The 24,032-nt window shown below is 39.9% G+C and overlaps 1 protein-coding gene across 2 annotated transcripts in view; it reads right to left on the reverse strand.

The window, feature by feature from the left end:
* Positions 1–108: 108 nt before the first annotated feature.
* mwh (multiple wing hairs) overlaps positions 109–24,032 on the reverse strand; it is a 34,053-nt gene continuing 10,129 nt past the window's right edge. For both annotated transcript variants that reach the window (XM_012363928.2, XM_012363929.2), the window contains 5 exons: positions 12,570–12,642; positions 10,187–10,416; positions 4,761–5,052; positions 3,600–3,818; positions 109–3,275 (listed from right to left, as the gene is read on the reverse strand). In XM_012363928.2, the coding sequence (XP_012219351.2) occupies positions 831–3,275; positions 3,600–3,818; positions 4,761–5,052; positions 10,187–10,416; positions 12,570–12,642 (3,259 nt within the window). In that variant the 3' untranslated portion in view covers positions 109–830. The remainder of the gene's footprint in view (positions 3,276–3,599; positions 3,819–4,760; positions 5,053–10,186; positions 10,417–12,569; positions 12,643–24,032) is intronic.

The raw sequence follows: 24,032 nt of genomic DNA on the forward strand, positions 1-24,032 counted from the left end.
AACAGTACTCTAATTAATTTTTTTTAAAAGAAACAAGTCTACATTTTAGAGCAATTATTATTTAGATAAAAAAACTAATAATGTGGAAAAGGTAAATATAAATAGACATTATATTTCGATTGTCTCTATATTTATATATATACATATAATATATAGAAACCTACGAAAAATATAATTTTAATTGGCACTTGCACTACTATTGCATATACAAACGTTGTTGCATAAAGAGTGACATCAAACAATGTAGCGAAGGCACGCAAGAGTCCATCACCAAAAAATTATCGTTATGAAAGAAGGTATTTTTTTAGGTATATATCAGGTAAACGTAATTCTTACATATATAACGTAATAATACTAAGAAATATTGCACTTAAGATGATTCCCGTTTTTTTAATCGATAATTGTATCGATTAATAGAATCTTTATATTTACTCTTTCTTACAAATCAGTTTATCGGAGTCATATTTTGTCAAAATTAACATCTTATTGTTATTGAACGAATATAAGTAATACACATATTTTTTTGCATAATTTTATGTAAAATTTGATTTGTTGGCAAATTATTTTATTAAGTAATTATTTTGCATCAATTTTTAGTACTTTAAATATATCCAAATTGTCCTGTAAACAAATATTTTTAAAAACAAAGTTTCGGGAAACAAATGGGTTAAATAATTTTGATACGTTATTTAACAAAATGTGACTTGATACATAATGAGCTCTTTCGTTCTTAAATAAATTAAACAAAAAGAATATTCGAAGAATTATTTAAATCATACGAATCGCACTCATTAGCTTTTTAAAACTTTGTACGGCATAAGGTTATACATTCAGTAAAGACCCGAGACGATATCCGTCACTTTTCCACGTTTCCCTATCAACGAAGAGGTCGTGTTTCTTCGGCCAATTGGACTTTCCTTAATTTGCTGATTTCCTGAGTATTTTCCTGCGTTGAAGCGGCTCTTTCCGAGACCGAATGTATCGTACGTTCGCCCAGCGAAAATTCCGGACTCGTTCGGCTTGCCAGGAAACTTGTTAGAAATATTATCCTTCTGACAAAAGGAATTGTGTCTCATATTATTTTTTGGCAATATCACCGGCGAGTCTTCCGAGCTCATTTCGTTCTTGCTCCTCGCGTAATTTAACTCGTTATGATAATTCCATTCGCGAGTTCTTTGTTCTTCATAAAATTCGTCGTTCTTCAATTGCTTATTATTAACGTTCTTCAAATTCCTGTTCTTAAGAGCAGAATTGTCTCGTTTTATCGGTTTGTTAAATTCGGAAGAACTGTCGCCGAAGTCATCAGGTCTGACCGATCTCGATCGCGTCAGTTTCTCATCGCGAGACTTGTTCACCTTCGATTGACGTTTACCCGCGTTCCACTGATTCTGCTCTTGCATAATAACAATGTCCACCATCGAGTCTAAACCTTCGTCAATCCTGTCCAGGGACTTGGTTAGTAGACTGGGAGATTTCGGCGCGTCGACCGATCGTGGTCTTCTGGCGACAAGAGGTTCCAAATTAAAGTCGGTGATGTAGAAGAGACCGCTGTCACTCTCCCCCTTCGATGAGCATTGGTCCCTCTTCAACGCGTGATGTGAGACGTGATGAAAGGATTCCGACCTACGCATTTTAGATCGGGAGAAATCGGCTAAGAGCATTGCTCGTTCTCGCTTATCAAGATTTTCCGAACCGTTCAATCTGCCGTAATTCTGTAAGCTTCGATGCTCGTCGAAGGAATTTAAACTTTCAAATTTCCTGATGCGACACTCCACTCTGCTGCCCGACCGTCTCGACTGCGGACTGGACACGTTCGATTCGAGGTAATCGTGACTGGCTGAACGACGCAAATATTTTCTCTTCTCCACTTCGCTTCTGTACTTGGAATTGTGTCGCCGCTGATCGGCAGATCGTCCGGAGGACGTCTCAAGTCCTTTGGAAATAGACTCGAATTGTCTGTCGATTTGTTTGTTAAGCGGCCTGACGTCTGTAATCACCTTTGACTTCGATTCCTTCGAGATTTCGTAGCTTCTCAACACTTTCCTGTCCTTCGCGTCGTTCTTCTCGAAGCGAAGATCGTCGAGACTCTTTCTGAACATATCGGTGTGATTCGAACCTATCAGTATAGTGTCACTCTTGGCTTGCTTCTGCAGTTGATCCGCGTTCACGTTTCGCATTTGTTCGTCGTACATTTGATGTTTGCCGTTATACTTGAGCCTAGAAGCACTTAACAACGAATCACTGCCGTCGCCCAAGGTTTCCTCTTCGGCTTCCTCGTCGTGAGAGTTATACGTTTCCGCCTGATCGGCGAAGTCGCAGTGCCTAGCGGCCATGATGGCCGATAAGCACGGCGGCGCTCTTCTCGGTGGTTGCGGATGTAGAATGGCCGGTACAATCGCCTCCTCCACGTCCGGTCCCTTAACAACGATTTTTACACTGCCTTCCATCGACGACTTGGACGATCTGCGCGGCTCGTTGGGACTCAATCTCTTCGTGCTACTCGAGTGCGAGCTGTAATCTCGATCGTTGCCGAAATACGTCACCTGCTCGCCCTTTATTTCACTCGGAGGCGCATTTGAGCCCACGTTCGGCCTCAGCGTCTTCAAATTCACATGTTTTTCCCTCTTGGATACTTTATCGTACATGTAACTTTCAGAGTTATTCAACGAGATCTTGGAATTCGACCTGTATAATTTGCCTTTAACCAATTCCTGTTCGTTACGGACTGCATCTTGATCATGATTGACGATACGATGATTCAACTCTTGAATCTTGTCGCTGAATTCCTCCTCGGCATCCTTTACAATAATCCTCAGCTCCTCGATCACATCGTCTATCGTTGTTTCCTGATCATTGCTTTGCGAAGGTGAATTTTTCTGGCGGTTGGTTCTCACTTGAGGCTTCGTGTCTTCGGGACTGCTAGACCTTTCGGAGGAGCTGATACCTTCGTCCTCCGCGTTCGAGGACACTTTCGGACTTTTAGGATTGGCGGCAGTGAGGATTATTGACGTGGATTTATCTCGCTCTTCTAAATTACGATCATTCCGTTTCTCGAGTTGTATCTGCAGGAATGATACTTTTTCGCTGAGTATCCTGCAAGTTTCCTCCGCGCGCATTACCCTACGCTGCAGCGCGTCCACATCGACGCAGTTGTGCGTCCACTTCTGAACTTCCTTGTGCAATAAATCAGTTAAAGCGTCCTCCTCGCGTCCATCGAATTCCCTCAGCCATTCTTGAAGAACCTGCGGCTCTAAACCAGCTTCGCAGGCTTCGGCCTGAAAGAAAGCGAAATATTAGCGTCTGTATAGTTTAATCATTAAATATAGCTGTGTTAATTATATCGCTTTAATCCTTGAATGCGAGGAGTTTTTAAAATCTTCCTAATTTTTAAAGAATTTTGTAAAAATAGAAAAAGTTAGTTTTTAGAAAAGTATTAAAAGTCTTTTCTGACATTATTTAATTTGAATTTATCGAGATCTTTTGAGTTTTTGTGAATTTTTATTAAAAAGTCATGTTTAAAGATTACTTATTTAAATATATGTTACACCTGGACAAAAAGATAAACGTGTCAAATATAATTCTCGTGATTGCGCTCTCACCTGAATATATAATCTAGTTTGCGTGCGAGGCGCAGATTTCAGAAAAGCATTCAAGAACGAAACTCCGGCGACCCGCAATGCGATAGCCGCTCTGGGGGCTAAAAGAGCACCGGCCAAAAATCGGAATCTCCCTCCTTCTCCGTACTTGAGTCTCAGCGTCGATACCGCTTCCGAGACAGCCGCGTGTCCACCTGGCGCTTGACACACTTTCGTTAAGAGCTGCAAATATATATTAATGTGTCGTATTCAGATTTTGCCTAGAATCGCGGAAGATTAATAAGTTGCGCCATACGTGCTGGGGGAAAGAAAATTAATGTGAAACAATTGCAAAATGTCTCACGCGCGGCAGATTTCTATGAAACTTGATCAATGAACGCGTGCATTCTTTGCAATTCTGCAGTGCTCTGTGATCACGTGCCGTGGAAGTAATTATCCGCCGCGAACAGACGGCGGTTGATTGTACTGCGCGATATCCGCCCGTCAAGGCACGCATTTCCGAGGGTCGGAAAAGAAAAGATTTCAACGTTATCCTCACGCGCGTCTGCGGGTTTGCAAATGAAGTCAATCGCGTTCCGACCGAATAACGTTTGGCGGATAAACGATAAAAACTGGTTTCGTCGGTGAGTACCCTCGAAATAACGGATCGCGGCCTGGCGGAGCGTATTGCCTTCGTTCGAGACACGCGTTTATGACCGGCTCAGAAAAATAAACCATTAACTTATTGCGCCAATGCGAGTGACCCAGTGCCATCTTATCCCGCGATAACTGTTGCTCGTTTATTTTTCCTCGACAAAGCTGCGAAGCAAATATAATTTTATGACTCTTGTATTAGTGTGTCGATTCACAGTTATCTTTATTATGCCTTCAGCATTTTTACCTTTTAATTTAAAATAAGAAAATACAAACAATTCTGCACTATAATAAATTATAGAGAATTTCACGAAAAAAATACAAGTGTATTGAATCAATCGATCATAATGTCCGCTGATTAAACAGTTCAGGGAATCTATCGCGGAAGGGAAGAGAGAAATGGTCGCGTTATTTCGCGAGATCGTTGACATTCACAGGCGTGCTGACATTCGCGCGATACGTCGGTGTCTAATCGGTTCTTTTTATCTAACGGTATCGCGACGCTTCGCGAACGGAAGTGGCGATTGTTACCTGAAGAGCCAGAACCCGAGACCGGTTCAGACTACTAGTCAGACAGACTGCGAGAGCCAGAAGACCCGGCTGCGCCTGCACTAATAGCCGTGGCGCATCGGCGCACCGTTCGCCGCACGCGGCCAAACACTCCACGCATCCCAATTCGTCCAGGGCGGCCCTTCTGGTGCCGATCTTAGGTCCGGCGTGTCCCGTGTTCGGCGGTGAGCTTTGGGCCAGTTGAACACCGCGCAAAGTCTCCAGCAACAATGTAATACCGTCCGCAGGCGGAGAGGCAAATTCCTGCACAAAGCTGAAAGAGAGAAATCAAGTTACATTATTGCACAATCAACCTTACATTTTTTGATCGTGGCGTTTTTTTCGGCTGGAGCGAGTCGATTCACTCGAAGCGACAAAGCCGAAATTTTTATAGATCTCTATTTAACTGGAAACGCTGAATTAAACCAAATTTTGGAAAGATGTCATGTTACTTTGCCTTCCGTTTTATAATTCGAAATTTAAATTAAAAAATATTTGTGATCGAGCAGTTTATGCAAATTGGATTTAAATTGCTCTCTGAATTATAATGCTCCGTTAAAGGATTTTTGATGCGAAGGCTCTTCATTTCAGCTTAAAAGCGGCAATAGTTACGCCAATGAATAATACCACGGGTAACATTTTCACCCTTCAGTTAAAAATTGTCGTATAAACGTTGCAGATATTGCAACACAAAGAAAAAAGATAGTAATTACGTAATTATACGTAGCTTCTCGCTCGCCCGATCCGGTTTATGCACGTGCAGCCCAGCGAGTTTCTTCTGAGATTGTCACCACGAGACCGAACGGGACGGCTTCGTGATTGGATCAAGGAATCGATCATCATCGATACGGAATATATTAACAAAGACGTTGCAAGACCTGTCTCGGCTTCCACGGGATGGCTTTCTCAACACGCGAACTACAACGGCGCAGTATCTCATTTGCCGGAAAATGCTGTATTCGAACTAACAGGTAAATGAGGCTTCTCCCTCTCTCTCTTTCCCTCTTCCTCTCTCTCTCTCTCTCTCCGCAAGGAAAAGTAAGAGCCATCCATCTTATTCGTTTAACGTTAACAAGACGTATCTTGCTACTGTATGTTTAATATAGCTCAAATAATGCAGAAGTCGGATGGGAGATCCTATATCTTCTTGCGCGATACTTGATTCGTACGTCGTTGACTTTACATAGCATCATGTAAATGAAGCCTCACTAGTATCCGAGTATCGCTCTCCGAGTATCCTTTTACCAAGCTCCGATTCATCGATCGCATTGACGCGAGGAGCAGCAACGCGAGATGGTTTCCCTTTACGACTATTTGCGACGCCTTAAGGTAAACAGGTGCAGAGACAAGGAAGTATGTACGTGTACACGTTACGTTTGTCACGCAGCGACAATTCCACACTCGCGAGTATCCGTAATTTTACGGGTTTGAAAACTCGTAATTGACAAGAATTTTCTACCTCTTTCTGTTCTCTTCACTTCTACTCTTTTTCCCCATTCCTCTCTTTTTTTCCACCTTTCTTTACGGTGAAAAAAAAAATCGTTTTTACATTAAGCCAGAAATAGTTGCGTAATTTTTTTGCGTGTATGGGCGCGCGGAGTATTTTTCGACTTTACTTAAAAATCGCTGTTTACTAACAATATATTGGATATTTTTAGATTGCTATTCATTTTATTAACATTCGGAAATATTATTTATTATTTTCTGAAAGAAAAGCAAAATAGAAACATTATGCGATTTGTTATCATAGTAATTATCGGGTCTAAAAAATCTTTATGCGATTATCAAGTTAAATATATCATTAAAATCGAAAAGTCGTTCTAAGCATTGAAATTAATCCTCTTTTGCAACAACGTCTACAAAAATGAGGACTGTGAATTAATACAATGCTCTGAATCGTATAAATTTACACTAGAAGATTGGCATATTGCTATAATAGAAATATTTAATATCGATACATAATATCTTTACCTAATTTTCGTAACATATCCTTAGCCATTTGCCTGTTGAATTATCTACCACCGTTCACTTGGCACATTTTCACGCGTGAAAACAATGCTGGGAACAATGCCTTGTTACCTCACCTCGTGCAACAATTCTTGATTATCGAACGAAAGTATGGTCGCTGATTGCCACGACGCAATAACAGATCTAGTGCAGATCGGAAAAGAATCGAGCATTAAAAGAAGCGTTGTCAAAGGCGCGCATTCGAAGACGAACGGCTGAAAAATGTGCAACGTCGATGCATCATAGCGTCCACAGCGTTGTGGCGTGTAACTTTCCGAAGAAAAAAAAAAAACGCTAGACGGTACAAACAGCGTGTATGTAAGCGACGTGCGGTGAATCGGGATACACGGGGACATGCAAATGAGTATTAAACGCCTCTTATGCGGTCGCGCCTATACCGTTGCGGTCGACGTCTCTCGTCGTTTAGCGACAAAGGAAGGGACGGGAAAGAAGACAGCGGTTCTTCCCTCTCAACAATGGGTGCATTATGTTACCGGCGTATTATGTATAATGCGCGCGAGATATCGCGATACGCGGCGCAGTACGTGCACGAAATACGGAGGATCCGCCTTTGTTGCCTGCGCCGTAAAAATGCCCGACCAGCCACATTTGGATGCGGAGAAAACGAAAGGACGACGAGAGTGACAGTGTAAAAGAGAGAAGAGTGAACCTCGAAGTGCAGCTGCAATGTGTCATCCCGAAACGTGCGCGCTCTTCTCAGCATTTTAAAATATACTTTTCCCGAACAGTCATCTTCCTCATCTTTTCATATTGAAATTCTTCCTTCTATGTTAAAAAAAAAAAAACTGCGCGTTTTCGTGAAACTAAAAGTTCAATTAAAATGGATGAGAATGTAATAAATTGATGTTGTTATCAATAAGTTTAATAAACTATTCCGAAAAAATAGAGATATCGATAAAACATAAATTAAAAAGATTTTTGTTATTACATGCCGGAGCGTTGCATGAAAAATGAAAGAAAAATTACTTACAGATAATTTCTTTCGGTAGACTAGATTTTATTAAGAGAAAGTGGATTACATTTTATTATCGACTTTATCTAGTTCGATACAACTTCCGTCGAGTCCGTAGAATAATCCCCGAACTTCCTGTAGTAAATCCGATCGTAAATTCACCAGGAAGTTGTATCAAGTGTCTTCATTTTAAAGCTGATGTAATTGATAAAAGCCATGCGTACAAACCGGATTTAATGGATTCGCTTCGCGCGATTCATTTTATCAATTCATACTATTAAAATACCTTGCTTTACACGATAATTTCGAAGAATTCGATTTTTGCAGGCAGTCGCTCGCCGAGTGACTACCGTTATAAGAACGTTGAGCTCTCAAGAGCTCATTTAATATGACCTACGCGTGCAGCGAATCCATGAAAATACGATTAAACGCTCTGATAGGGCTTCGATAAGTGATACACCTGTCGCTCCAGCTGTTTCGTCAGGGAAGACGGAGAATGTAGCTCGGCCAGATCGATTCGCGGCGGTGCGTCATTATACAGTTAGTCGTAATATTAGTATTCGGTTATCCGAAGCCGCTACCTACGGGTTATCCGCCAACATCTATCAGTGTAACGTATTATAACTCATTTATCTAGGACACTCTCTCGTCTGCCACATGACGCGCGCGTGCGAACGCGAACGCGCGTGAGGATAGAGCCGTCATATTCGTTCTATGAAGTGTACGGGACACGCGATGTACCGACGAGACTTCGAAAAAAAAAAAAATTTTAATATTAAGTATTGTCTTTAATCATCTGCCTAACGGGTCCTCTCGTCTCGCTCTTTCCCTACCGCTTGAACGGAACGCACGGTCGATCACCCTCGCCATGTAAATCGAGGGATTTATAATCGGCGAGCGGCAGAATACACCGTAACTTTAATTTTAGAATTGACGGAAATTGCAGTTATCATGCCGTTAAACGCGTCAGGGAAATCGAAGAGATATAATATTCCAATGCGTGTAGCATATGATTGATTATCTAGTAAAAAATACCATTATTAATGATTAAGAAAATATGTAAAGTTGCAATACCGTATTGCGCAACACGGTGTTCATTGCTTTTATCGATGTAGTTATTAACTACATATTTTGCTTATCGAATTATTCTTTTTCTCTTCTTTCGATTTCCATTCGATAGCGTCGAGTGAAATCCAACAACTCGCTATTTCAACCGAAGCGAGCTAATCAAAACCGACTGAAGCTAATTGGAGTTAAAAAAAAAAAAGATGCATCGCGTGTGCGTTATTAGCGCATAAATTAGAACTGCATGACAAGACTGACAATGAGAAGCGAGGTTCTCTTGAGTTACCTGCACGATAAAAAATAAATAAAACGGAGTTAAATATTATTTAGATACGTATTTAAGACCCCTAATAGATTAATTACATGTATAGAATAGATTAGATAATTAGGATAGACTATAATTATGTTTTCGCTCGGGCGCTTCTTTTGATCATACGAGAATTTTTCGCTAAGGATATAAAGTCCCGACCGATCAGTCCCAAGATTAAGAAGGAAGAATTTTGATGAGTTGAATGTTTCAGGCCCACTTCGTGCGCGAAACGCCATAAAACGTAACTGTGCACTCTACATCTGTTCCGTTTCTTAAAAAAAAAAAAAAAAAGAGAGAACAAAAAATCCAACCAAATGAATACGAACGATTTCTCACGTCGTATCATTGTACTTATCGTACCGGAGAGTTTAATATATTATTTATTTATCATTTTTATATTGTGTGGAAATTCAAATATGGAAATTTTAATTTTTGCAGTCTCGGCGTTTTTAAACACGTATTTTGTATTCACTTATACTTTGTGTTTTGCTTTTTATGAGATGAATATCTACGTCATTAGTTCCAGCCAGGGAGCACGAACAGCAAACGTATATTTTAATCGTTGGCAAATAATTCATACTTCTTCCGCGTGCGTTTTCCCGCATCCTCAGAAATTCGCTATTCTTCGAGAGTGGAACAACCCCGCATTGCAAATATAAACAGTAATCACTTCCTTTCAGGCTGTTCTATATAATCATTTCACAACGAACGTGCGATCTATTGTGAGAAAGTATTTTCAATTTCTACGTGTATAAAATATATAGATATGTTTGCATATTATATTAAATTGAGCGTCCATATTTAAGACGTTATCTTAATATAAAACAAAAATTGATTTGACGCCTATTTTAATGACACTAATGATGAAACCAGTTTATATAATTAATTCGCTTGAGCTGGATATATCTATTAAGAACGGATATCCGACAAATAAATAATTTAACTAGAAAGCGGCAGTTTAAAGAGAACGCGATATCTGCTTTATCATGTTTGTTAACTCTAACGAACGGCTTAATTTAATTACTAATAATAAGGAAAAATATGAGCACTGACCTGGGGAAAGCAAGCCTAAGATCGGCTCTGAGTTTGTTCAACAGCTCGCTGACCGACGTGAACTGTCTCAAGGTCATCTCGCCACTTCCGGACGCGTAACCGGAACTCGAACTGGTTGTCGACGGCAAAGTACCTTGAAAGTCTTGAACGGTTCCTAACGGGCGTCTTCCCCATCGTCTCAGCGCGATCGCGTAATCTTCGGCGTTGTACGTTGGTGGTCTTAACCGTTCCTGCAAACAGTTTGAATAGTTTAGAAAAATTATGTTATTCCATAAAGTTGTCAGCTTGCACAATTTTAATGACATTTTCAATCTCGTTTATGACAAACATCTGCGATGAGATTTGAGAACTATTCGGTCGAATTAACGATGTTTTATGTCGTGCACGCTCAATGAATCTTGAAGAGCGCGCGATTATCGCCGCTCACGAGTATGAAATATTCATGTCGGAGGCTAGAAAGATATCTGTGATTACACTCACGACGCTTCCGATCATAGATTGATAGGATCATAGTGATTATCGCATTTTTCACTGTCCATCACTTGCAGTAGAGACTGAAAACTAATGCAAGAATGAATATTGCAATAAAATTAGGATCGATGACAAAAATCAATTATGGTCCTCCTTCCATTTTTTTTTTAGGTAAAACCATATTTTTTTTCTAGCGACTCTCCTCGTTATTTTGCAACAGTTTTTAAGATAAAATTATCGCAAAGTGAACATTACGAGATATTTTATATATTCGCTTGATTTTAATGTAAAATATTTTCACATAAATAAATCATAGAGCATTATTATTTATCATGGAATAATGTTAGGCGTTATATGTAATTTGCATTAATATCACAGGAAAAAGGTACGCGAAAGCTTTTCAAGCTTTTAAGTGTACCTTGAAATGATTTTTATCAGAGATGTTTTCCCGCTAATCTGCGTCGTACGCCACATGAACAAAATTACGTAAAATTGATTTACTTTCATGCTTGCGGTTCATGCAGAATGTATAAGTTATGAAGTAATCCGTTATTGACGTGCACGCGGAAGCAGTATGTATTATTCAAATGAGACAATTATATTCAGAATCGTTCCCGTAAGCGCGTAAGATTCGTCAGAGCAGCTAGTTACAACTCAATTTGTAGCAACAAGTAGTCATTGAAAAATGCATTTAAAAATCTTCAATTAAAGTATATTAAAATTTCCAGTTTTGAAATGTCATTCTGTTTTTATTCGCGCGAATAAATCCAAGCGTCATCACAGAAAGAATATCACTTGCTTACTATTAATTAACTCGCGGAGATATGCTCGTCTTTCACGCTGGAAAAAAAAAGCGGCTGGCTTTTTTTGCCCCTTTCCTATTTATTTTTCGTGAAAGAAAATGCAACGTCACGCGCCATCATCTGTGAAACTGATGATATATTGAAAGTATTGATAATAGCATTCTCAATAAATCATCAGTTTTATGCTCTTTTTACATATCCTTTCAGCAATTTAAGTGAAATCACCGCTTGGTCTTCGACTTTCCCGCAATGATGAAATATCGCGTATGGTCGCACACGCGATATCTCGTCACAGTCGATCTAATTTCGGGCTCATCCGTGAGCGATTTCCATTTTCGTCCGACAGATCAAGCAATTTCGATCTTAACTGTCGTGTAAAATTCAAAACTTTCACGCCCGTTGTAATAAAGATACGTCGATATAGACGGGCGGTGTAGTGTGACGATGTCGATTTTTTTAATTAGTACGCGCGATAAATGTAGCTTTCCCTCGATTTATCAAATCCATTGTGGATAATTACGGAGTACCGCTAACGCGGCATGCGATTTTTAATCAGCCACAGCAAATCGTTGCAAATTGTAGAATTCAGCGCACAAAGACTTCCTGATTGCGACGTTTAAAATGCGTTAAATTTGACTGAACTGTGAAAGAAACTGTTCCGCAGATGTACAAGTGACGAGTGCTCACGAGATGCTGTGCAATATGTAATCAAGTTGTATGCGCGTGTGCCGTTGGCAACAAGGTCAAGGCAGAAAGTGACTTTGCTACTTCAACTTGAAACGCCAGCAATTCTCTCATGTTAGTATTAACGTTCTCTTTCCCGCCGCATGCGTTAATCGTGCCGAGATGCCGGAGTCTTCCTGACGTAGCGCCAAAATAAAGCTCGGGCGCGAACACTTTCCCTACGCTTGCTCAAAGTTAAACGATATGCTAATTGAAAACTTCCTGGCTGGTTGCTTGCGTGCGTGAAACGACCGTTTAACGCGACTCAAGTTACGTCATAAAGCTCTTACGCCATTTACACGCCAACTGATCAACACGCGACACAATCGTTTCAACGTTGTTTGTTACATCGGGACACAGTAATTTACTTAATGTCTCTACTCTACCTTTTCCGGTTGCGGTCCCCAGGGTTTTACGACCAATAGCTCTTCCTCCGCATTGGGTGCCATGTCCGACTCGCTGAAAAACGACAAACTGGTTACTGAAAGAAATTGAGAAATTTTTACTTCGTCATCGTTCATCTTTCAACAATCGCGCAAGTCAAGAATAGAGATACGATCACCATAAAAAAACAATATTCAGAACTAAAAATCCACAAATATCTAAATGATTGAGATAGAAAAATGTACATTGCTAAAACAAGACAGTTTATCTTGTCAAATATTTGCCGATTTTGTTCTCGGCACATTTGATTCAAATAACGCATGAGAAAATTAAAAAAAAAAACAATCATGGAAATGATGTATTTCAAAACAGGTGCGACATTCTTTTTGAAAAATGTTCTTGCAATCGGTACGGAATGTTGCATTTAATTAGAGAGTCGCGTATATAGTAGTGTCGATCGTCCGTATCGTGGAACGGCTCTGCGGAATTTCCTTCGTGGTGTTTTCAAACGGTACCTCACTCACGCGGTGCGTTCCGCCAGAACGGAGGCGATGGCGCGTACTGACTCTGATTATAAATGCAAATCATTGTACCTAATTTTTCAAAAATTCGAAACTTCAGTTTCGCTATTTGATCGAATTATTACTAAATTTTCATTTACCGACAACAATAAACGCTTGCAGTTATTGGACATTTCTCTAAAAGTATACTTAAAATTTCATTTAATGAGAATAACACCTATAAAATTCTAAGATTAAAAACAGAAAATTCAACAGTTGTGCGTACTTTTATCAAACTGCGCAGGCACTTGTTGTGGAAATAAGTTGATAAACCGCGGATTGATAACTTTCAATCCATGGCGCTTCGCTCGGATACGATATCGCGTCGTCACGCGAGACAATAATTCCGCGCGAATGGTAATGAAGAATTGTATTAGGGCGAAAACCGTGGTTATCGCGGCTAGCGATTCCGTTTCACACCTGTCCGGTATGCAGATAATCTTATCCGCCGCGATAAGAGCTCCTCTCGCGCACGCTGGCATTTCACGGTCCGATGCCGCGTAGTGCAATGATTCCACCACGAGGACACGGACCACGGATGCTTAGCTTTGTGGGTTACCCGCGGTAATAATGGCAGTTACGATCACGATCGCCGCGCGATCGTGCATCGATAGCACAAGTGGATCAGAAATGCACCATAATGCTGAGAGATTTGTCGTGATCTCACGAATCACCGGACCAACGTTGATTCCCGCAATATGACGTAAAGATTGTTATTTGTGATAATAGCATCGTATCATAATCGAACGTATTAGGCAGTGTCATAAATCTTATCGCAATTGACATACTTTCTAATCAAACATTACATCGCATACGTAATATTAAGATCATCGCAAAGATTGGTAATGTCTATATATAAAGCACATAATTGATTTGAAAAAATAAAATGGCGACATTAAGGTTAAAGATTGATAATATCCATGTAAAACGCATAATTAATAAAAAAAAATTAATAAAATGGTAACATTAAGATCACTGTAAGGATTGATGCTTGTATAAGATATGTATTAATTTAAAAAATTGTAACAAATACGCGCCAGTCATTTGATTTCCCTTTCGAGAATATCGATTCGACGAACGCATTGCCAATTCTTTTCTGAACACATCTAGCGCTCTTTGTAGGAAAAAAAGCCGGAAGCTCTACAAGTTATATTGAAATTCCGAAGAAAGAGGATGCTAATTTTACAGAGCTCGCTCTACCCTCGGACATCGCACGGACTTCCCTCGCGGAAGTGACACGAATGCGAATGCGTAGACTTGAAATGCGCGTTTGTGTGTAACGCGAGGGAAAAGGTAATCGTGGCGTAAGTACGTAGGTGCCTACTGCTCGGAGACAGCCGAGGCATTGACCCGCGCGCGAGCGGTTAGTCACACATGTGCACGCATCAACCGATATACGCGCATCCACACACGTAAAACGCGGTGCTTTAATAGCGTTAAACGGCTTTAGCTCCCCTCCACGTATCTCGTCGCGGCTTACATCGCGCTTCTAAACAATTCGCCACCGTACTCGCCTGATTTCCGTAGAGCTGACTACAGATGACAGATGGTGAATGCGCGCCAACGTTGACGAACGCACTGGCGAACGCATTGGCAAACGCATTGGCTATCGGCGGTTGTTCAGCATCTGCTTCGATATCGATTGACATAAATCCGATTAAAGTCTGCAATTATTCGTTAATTGATCCTTTGATCTTTTCCCAGCGATGGTAGGTTTCGTAGTGATTAAAATTTATAAAAATTTGTTGACGCATTTATACGCGTAATTTACGAGATAATTTCGAAACAAAACATCCTTTGTTACCAAATAATTATGCATTTGCGATTTCTCCTTGATGCAAGGATGAAAAGACCTTTTCGAAGATTCTCTTTACAAAGCCACACAAAGAAAGAGAGAGAGAGAGAGAGAGAGAAACAGAGAAGCTCGTTCATTGTCTAGAAAATTGATAGGTACTGCAGCGCGTAACGAGGCGCCGCGACTCGTTAAAGCGATTATTCTCGTCTGGTCGAACCGTTGCATAAGGAAAAATGTCGGTAAAGCTAATACCGGATCATCAACTCGTAATAACCCAATCAATTCAATTGAGTTTGCACTCGTAATCCCGTTGAAATAAGATCGGATTCTCTCTCGCGCTAAAGCGATTACGCGGAGAGAGCTAATTGATCGCATTGAAAACGCGGGGGTCAAATGCACGCACCTCTCTCGCGCGTTTCGAGGTCAGGCGGCTACTCGAGTGATGTAATTGATGAGATGATATCCGTGAGGCGTATGCCATTCTTCGCGAGCAGCGCCGCACAGGATCCGTGTTCCACGGTTATTAAAGCTAAGGGTCGTGCGCGGCACCCGCGCCAACGCCGGCGGTGCAGCTCAAGTACGTACGAGAGGGGATCATCGCGTGAGCGATTGCGGGGGTGAGGGGTAGGGACGAGGGGTATGAAGGAAGACATTGTAAGCATCGCGATGCCCGTAATGCTTTTCCCGTCGAGCATTCGCCGCATCAGATATCGCGGCGCGGATGAGCGCGGCGGAGGAGAACGTCTCTCGAGCGAGAGGAACGCGGGATGCGCCGAGAGAGACTCGTGACGCGGGGGGGGGGGGGGGGGGGGGCGCCACGATCCTCGGGATTCCGGATCGTCGATCTTGACGACCATTAACGGAACACACACGTGAGTCCAGAGGGATTTTTCCGTTATGAATGTTCCGGGAGCTATGCGCCGTGGAATGCTAACTGATGCGATGCGCGGAAATGGAGTTGATCTTCCATATCCGATTGCGCGAAAGAAATATCTATTTCCCCCGCGGACTGTAAAAACAAGCCGGATGCCGGTAAACTTTTGTGCGGCACATAACGCTAGATTTCGCACGATATCGCGCGGCATTGTGGGTACGCGTCGTGTTTCCGCGCGCTGCCGCGGAATAAATCTCTATTCTTATAATCGATTCACTGAAATCGGATCGAAGCGCCAGCAGGTGCGAAAGTAAGCGCGCAATATAAACATGTGGAATAATCCGTACTTATGTGTCGCTATACGCATCTTCGCGCACTTGTTTCATTATTTTTTCACATCGTGCGTCGTAAAGTGTATTAAAAAAATACCCGACGACCTCAATCTGGAGAGAGAGGAGGTTTCAAGATGCACAGAACCAGAATCTTGAAGAAAAAAGCAACGAAACTATATATAATTGCAGAGTTCGGTCCTATCATCATCATCATCGTGTGTGTAGTTGTGTAATAAAAATAAAAAATATATTTGTTTTCTTTATTTTTTTATCCCACAAACGAAAGCAGATAGATAGGCAAAATATAGGTCTTGAATCGAAAGATCTTATAAAGTCCTATCGAGAATCGGAAAAGTCTATTTTTTACAATAATAAATTGCAATTACGTTAAAGTTATATTTTTATCAAGACGCTTCGATATTAAGATGCAACTTACGTGTTATTTTGTCAAATAATCGATTTATTTTAAGGCAAAGAATCCATCAAATGCTGCATTATATTTATAATATTCTTGAGTCACATTGAGAAAATCGCATAAAGATGAAAAACAGAGTAAAGATATAATATAACTGATAACTATACTTCGTATTTATCATTCCAGCATTGTGTTATCTGAATGATATACGGAATGCGAGGCGTATTTTCTGAATATTCGCGCGCGGCGCATAAATGTCACTTCCATTGATTATGAAGATGATTGTCAGTCGCTTTCTTGGAAAGCGAGGTTTCGATCGAGCGCAGTTTCGCGGAGAAAACGATTCGTATGCTGATGATACACGTTGCGCCCACAGGAAATTGAAGTCATTAATGTCCGATGAGCAACGCCCATTGGTCGAGATGCGCGTAACGATGAGTCGCGTTATTTCGAGATGTGCGCGCGTATACACAGCACTTTCTACCTCAAAGACCGAAAAGTTTTTTATTGGAATTTTAATCGAAAGACCTAGATTTTTTTTGTTTGTTTTTTGTTCTATCGATCGAAAAAAATTAAACCGCGTGTGAAAGTAATCTTGTTCCACATACGCGTCTAAAAAAATAAATAGACAAAATCGAAATACGTGCGAAACCAACACCGGCGTGAAATAGCGCCGATTCGGATCCCGTTTCGTTTGTCACTGCTCGCCAACCGAGTGTCCATTGTAAGATCGTATGCCGTTATGAATCTCTAGTTATAAAACGGGTCCTCTGTCTGACGAGGTACTCCGTCTGTCTCTCCTTTTCCTCCTTCTCTCTAGCTCTTTCGCTTGAGCATAGTGTATAACTGTATCCTTTCCATGAGCATACGTACGTCCGCGCGAGCATGCGGCAACGAGGGACGCGAGGAGAAAGAAAAGGAGGAAAGGAAAAAGAAAGGGTTTCTTTGAAGAAAAAAAAAGTAATAATAATAAGCGAAGAGGACGAATTCAGGATGATGCTCGGCAGTCCGGATTATCGCACCGGAGAAATCTAATTTACAGTGACGTGTACTATAATTTCTCTGCACCGTTAGATGCTTCGATGCACTTCGTTTAGCGAGATGACATTTAATTCAGCATAGCATTCGTCGGAGGAGTGTCGAGAGCGCTTTGCCACTCGGCAGCACCTTTTTCCTATCTCTGTCCGAGCAGAGTTTCGACGCGAACGAGAGAATAATGTTAAGCGGTGTTACGTTTTTTTTTCTACACAACGCATGGGAGTTTCGTATTTATTGATATAATAGCCACGCAGAAAAGAGTAATCGAGATAATTATAGAAAGAGAAGCGTTTCGACGGCAGTTAATTGCGAAACTCGCATCGAGAATGCATAACCACGTGCGGTAGCAACATTATTCACCCGCCGGCGTAACGGGACGCAATAATTAACACCGGTGCGGAATTATTGGCTAAACACGCGGGTAATAAAATCGGCCGCGGTGCTCTTCGCACGAGAAAATATATACGCGTGAGAATACATTTGCAGTGGTAACTGCGATAACTATACCGGGACTTGTGTTCTCGCAGAGAGAAAACGCTTTCTAGAACCTGCGAAACTATTTACGCGAGTTACACGGTACTTGCGATAAATCATAAATGGAGTTACGATGGGACTAATTAAGCGGCATGGAGCTTTGGGTGAAGATATCTGCTACAATATTGCGGCTGCGGTGGTGCGCAGTGTTACACCGCGCTACCGTAAAATTGGGTAACTCGCGACGGCTCTTTTGCCATTAGTTAATCGAAGATGAAATGAATAATGATGTTACGCGCGAAATGATTTTGGTTTTAATACATTTTAAGGCCAAAAGAATAGGCCTTCAAAAAATAGTGGAAAAAAATACATTTTCTCTCAAGTCGTCCATAATTTTGTGATATTTGAGAAAAGTTTATTAAAAGTTTTTAGAGATCTAGCCTTTTTTAAAGTTTACTACAACGTATGAAAAAAAATAAAAATTATCCAAAGAAAATATTATATAATTAACAAAAGCTTTTTTTTTTATCAATCGTAAGTCATCCAAGTCTGCGATGCGTATATATATTTATTCATCAAATAAACGTTTGATTGTATTATCACAGTCACATGTCAAAAATTTTGATTTCGTGGTATTTAATATAATTTATTATAATTTACGTGAGAATCCCGATTCAGGACGAGGAGAGAAAAGACGAAACGAGGAAATCAGACACTTTCATGAACAAGTTGTTACTTCCGGCACTCGTGTGTTTTTTTTCTTCCGCCTCTTGTTTGCTAAATGTACGGCTGCCTGATTTCGAGATCCAGGTCTTTCATAAAAGAATCGTATTTAATTAATCGCGCAAAAAAAAACGTGCTTAGTTGCAAATCAACTTGTGCTCCAGATTAGTCCAGATCGATAGCGTTGAGCGCTATCGATCATCCGAAAGCCGTTAAAGAAATCACACACCGCTCGTGAGAATCCGCTTGCGTGTCGAAGGAAACGATTTTGCGTTACAAAGCATCGCTTCCGCTGCGTTGCGGTCGCCGTACACGGATACACCTTTGTTCCTCGCTTTGAAACAAAGACGAGCCGAGAACCGCACACTCGTCTACGCACTGTGAGTGAGGCTTTAAGGTGCTCCGTCGCTTTCACAGAGGAATTCCAAGTTGCGGCCAAGTGTGCAACGGGCATGGAATGCGAGGCATGGAAGTCGTATGCATCGCTAGAAATCCAGATACGCTGGAGAGGTCGATTTCCGATGCAACTGTGCACTCCGTCCGTGCATCACGACACGTGTTTACACCCACGTGATGCGTTTACACCCATCGTCGCGCGAATGACGACACATAGCCGTAGGAATCTAGACGTGATCTGCATGATTTATAGATATATCCTCGAGTAATATCGCAGCGCGCGTGCAGGAGCGAAGATCCTCCGGCGAGGATCTGCCTGCGCGGTTGACCGAGACGCGCGCGTCATTTTTCGTCGCTGTTTTCCTTTCTCCTCCTCTTCCTGCCGAGATGTATCTTTCTCTTTGTTTTACTTCACATATAAAGAGTTTATTTTCTTATAAAGCAAAATATTGCTTTACAAACGCACATTTACTAATATCAAACTGATATCAGATAATAAAAAGATAATTTAAGTAAAATATTAAAAATCAATAAAATAGTGATAAGAGAAGGGGATCAAGAGCCGACGCTGGATGCAAGTGCTTCTTAAATCTTCTTTATTTAAAAGAGTTGAGTAAACGGTTCTGTCGTTAATCCGATCATCTTCAGTACAAAATCTGGAATTCGAAGAATTGTGAAAGTCTTATAAAACAAAACGTTGGAAGTCGTTCTCTAATGTAATTGTCATTTCTCTTGATCCCCTTCTCTTATCACTATTTTATTAATTATTGTGAGTCGTTAAACAATTCTTATTAAAAATTAATTACTCATTTTGTTGCTTGCGGAATATTGTATAAATTGCAACAAATACACATCGCGATATTTTAATGAAAAATTCGCAGATTTTGCCTTTACTATTATGCTGTTGTAGTGGCAGAATTATGAAATAACATAGTATAACTATTATAAATCCATCATTATTATTCTTCGGTTCCGACTCGTTCCCACAATTGAATTTAAAAACTATGAATCAACGTAATAGAAGGTAATCTTGCGCGGGAAAAGATGTCGCGTCGTATTAAATTCCGCGATGCATACGATATCGCAGATTTATACGCTGTGCCGATTACAGCTAGATATGAATCCAGATCAATGTGTATTAGTCACGTGAAAGAAATCATTTCCCAACATTAATATACGACCATGTGACTATCAGAAATCTCATGACACGTATGCGCGTGTATCTACTATTATACGACGTAATTTCAGTGGAGATCCTGCGAACGAGAAACTTTGCATTGAATTATTCAGCTTTTCCCCGAAGGAAAATATTCGCATAACACTACTTCAGAAATTCCGCATTGCACTTTAAAACTCTAATTTTTTTCGCAGCGAATCAGAAATACAAAAGATTCTTTTCTTCTCCTCGCTAAAAACTAGTTCAACTGAGCCGTAAGAAAATAGATTTCTGTTAAGAATACAAAGTCGTGAAATCTGTTGCATCTCTTAGCATAATGATATACATTTCAGTATACATTTTGGAGTTAGAACTTTGTCGTCTATTGACAGGCAACTGCTTACTGCTAACAATATTACGAGCAAAATATTACCGCGATCGATAATACATTGCATTTGCAACGATCACGCGATACCTCGAATGCACGAGATCCGACATCTTATATAAATAAAATATTAAATTAAGCAACATTGACTCGTCAAAATAATATCATTATGTTTCAAAATAATTAAATTTTTTAAATATTACAAATTTGCGTTTAAAATATAATTAAAAATATTGTTTACAGATATATTTTAATATGGCATAGTTCAATGTGAGATTCATCATTTGATTAAGTGTTCGACACGTGTCACAATACTTGTCAATTTTTTATTTATAATTAATGTTCCGTAAACTTTTATTTTTTGCTCCATATTACGTGCCAATTGATTACAGCATTTCAAAGATTCGTGTAAATCATCGATAACAAACTTAGCTTTTCAATCTATCGGCAAATTAATTTTATTTTCACATTTTGATTTATACGTTTCTGTGAGTAATTGGATCAGCATCATTCATAAATCGCTGCCAACGAGTCTCCCGAGCTTCCTCCTAGTTAGAATGATCTATGATCGGGCGGCTCGGTAGCTCGGTTTTGCTCGATACTGCAGGAACTCTGCGCGAAAAATCCCGACGCGAAAAGCTATGCCTAATAATCGTCGTTATTCCCTACAGGATGCGCGGGATAAATCGTGCTGAAACGAGCTGAAACGAAACGGTAACGGTGAAACGGAATCGAAAAGAAACGCTCCGGCTGCAATTCAAGAAAAATGTAAAAGTCTACCTCGTAATTGGATGCTCGCAATTAACTGGAGGTAATGACGGCGATGAGCGTGATAGCATCGCATATTACGCTCGCTCGTACGGCGGACAATACCGGTGCCACGTTTCTCACACTTACAATCAGTCAATTGGTTTATCGTTGCTGTATAACGACAAGGAGTGCATTTACTTTGCGAATATATTGACTTATATATATATATATATATATATATATACCACGTCTATAATCAAATATGTATATAATTGCGTAATATTAATGAGGATCGATGGATTATCGGATGTCCACTTTAAAGAAACTGTGGCCCAATCTAAGAAATTTTACGTTTGTGCCACTTTTAAAGTTTAAATAGTGATCGACCTACATTTCATACTAAAAACGACAACTTTCTTGTCAACTTTCGCAAAAGAGAGCAGAAGTGGAGAAATTTGCACACGCACGGAAATCATTCTAAGAAATTGTCGCGTGCTTAGAAATTGTCCGTGCTATACCGAAGAACTTGGAATTTCAATTTGTCACGCTTTGTGCGTAAGAAATGCAGGGCGACAGTTTCTGATTTTTGTCTGCACAATCATCATTGCGTATTATCACGTTAATGACTGATTCATCAAGATATATTTAAATCAATTTCTAATAGAAAGTATTATAGCCCATCATGTAGTTAGAAAATTAAATACTTAGTACGATAAAACGCTTCATTAAACACGTTAACTATTTGAGTATTAAATAAAATACAAGAAAAAGAGAAAGAGAGAAGATCCCTTGTTAAAATCTTAGAATTCTTCAGAAAGTCGCACGCTAACATCACTTGTAGAAATTTTAGATGGTACGAAATTATTTTAAAATTTATATTTTTGGATTCAAAAACTATTCGTATAATTGCATGAACAATTAGGACACATTGTATAGGATCAGTTAAATTCAATGGAACTAATTTCTCACACAAGTCTAATTAGCTAATTCCCGATCTAATTTGTTTCGCAGTATATAATTAAGCGAAGTGTCGAAAGCAAGTAACGGATAAATAATTATAAACCGCATTTGTTTGATCCTCGTGAAACAATTGTTTTCACGCTGGTTGTGAGCACGCGTATTGTCTTACTTGGCTCATTACCAGTGACAAATGACGAGTTAGTAAATTACAGGGCGTACGTAGATTATGTTTTATAACTGCAAAATATGTGTATCGCATCGCGCAAGCTACAAATATTGTGTAATGAAATATATCGCAAGAATAAAACAATCTTAGAGAATAATAAATTAGACGACTCTGTTCCATAAGAAAACGCGAGCAATTAAATTATATCACATTATGTTATTTACACCAATCCAGTTTAGTTGGACATAAATGCTAATTAAAATCTTGTTTGAACGCAATTAAGCGCGATCTATGTAGCATAATTTATTTATATTGTTATTTAATTACAAGCAATAATACTTCAAATTAAATCACGCATTAAAGTTTCTTACTGCCGGAGTTAATGGAAATGTCACATGATGCATTTCCATTATAATGGAACTTGTATTTCTTCCCAATAATATTAGTAAACCGCACGTTCCATTCAACAAAATACGTAGCCGACATAATAGCGTGTACCGTTGTATGAAAGATTGCTTCAAAGTAATGAAACTAGTCGCGCGTTCCATGTCCAAGGCATCTTGCGGCATGGTATGGTTTTCTTTCGCAAAATAAAAAACCTTTACCTCGTAGTACTGCCATCACGTTACGGTCTATATAACATTTCTTTATTTCCTAAACATGCTTCACTTCACAAGCAGATGTGCATAGAAGAAGTAGATCATTCGAGGTAAAAATACAAATAGAAATTATTTCTAGTTATTTTCCTCATATAAATCCAAACTAATTAAAACAATCATTGCGCGGTTTGTATTTCCCGATCACTTTTAAATAACGTATGTACAAAGGAAAAAACAAGACTTCTAAAAAAAACGAGAGAGCTGCCTCGCGTGAATAACCGCAACAAATATGCCTATTGTTTCCAACGAACAATTCAGCCCCGCGTCGATTTAACTTTTAATCGATCGTTATGCTCGACAAAGTGCGCGTACGATCGGAATCCGTGCGCGCTCCGATTATGGCGGTACCGCGGTACGGAAACGCTTTATTAGCATCAAATGGCATTAAATTGCACGGAACATCGTGTACAACGTAAATTGGTACATGTTGCATTTAAAGAGTCGCCTTTGAGAAGACGCCTCTGAGAAGTCTTATCGTATACGTAGGAACACCGGATTATATCGGCACCGATATGAGCAAAATGTGACTGCGCGCACTAGTAAACCTGCGGTGACGCGATATCGAACAAACTAGTATATCGCTAAACCGGTATATGTGAGAACGTAAAATCGTTCGAGGAAATTGCAGAAGAACGTTATCATCATTATTATGATTATCATTATTTGAAAACTGAATTTATCAGTTGATTCTAACTAATAACTAATGTACTAGTCGCAACCGCCAAAGAGAATGACTTACGCGCTTCGATTGTGTAACGAAAATATAACGGACAAATATCTAC

Source organism: Linepithema humile, chromosome 3 (genome assembly GCF_040581485.1).
Source record: "Linepithema humile isolate Giens D197 chromosome 3, Lhum_UNIL_v1.0, whole genome shotgun sequence".
Taxonomy (NCBI): Eukaryota; Metazoa; Arthropoda; class Insecta; order Hymenoptera; family Formicidae; genus Linepithema; species Linepithema humile.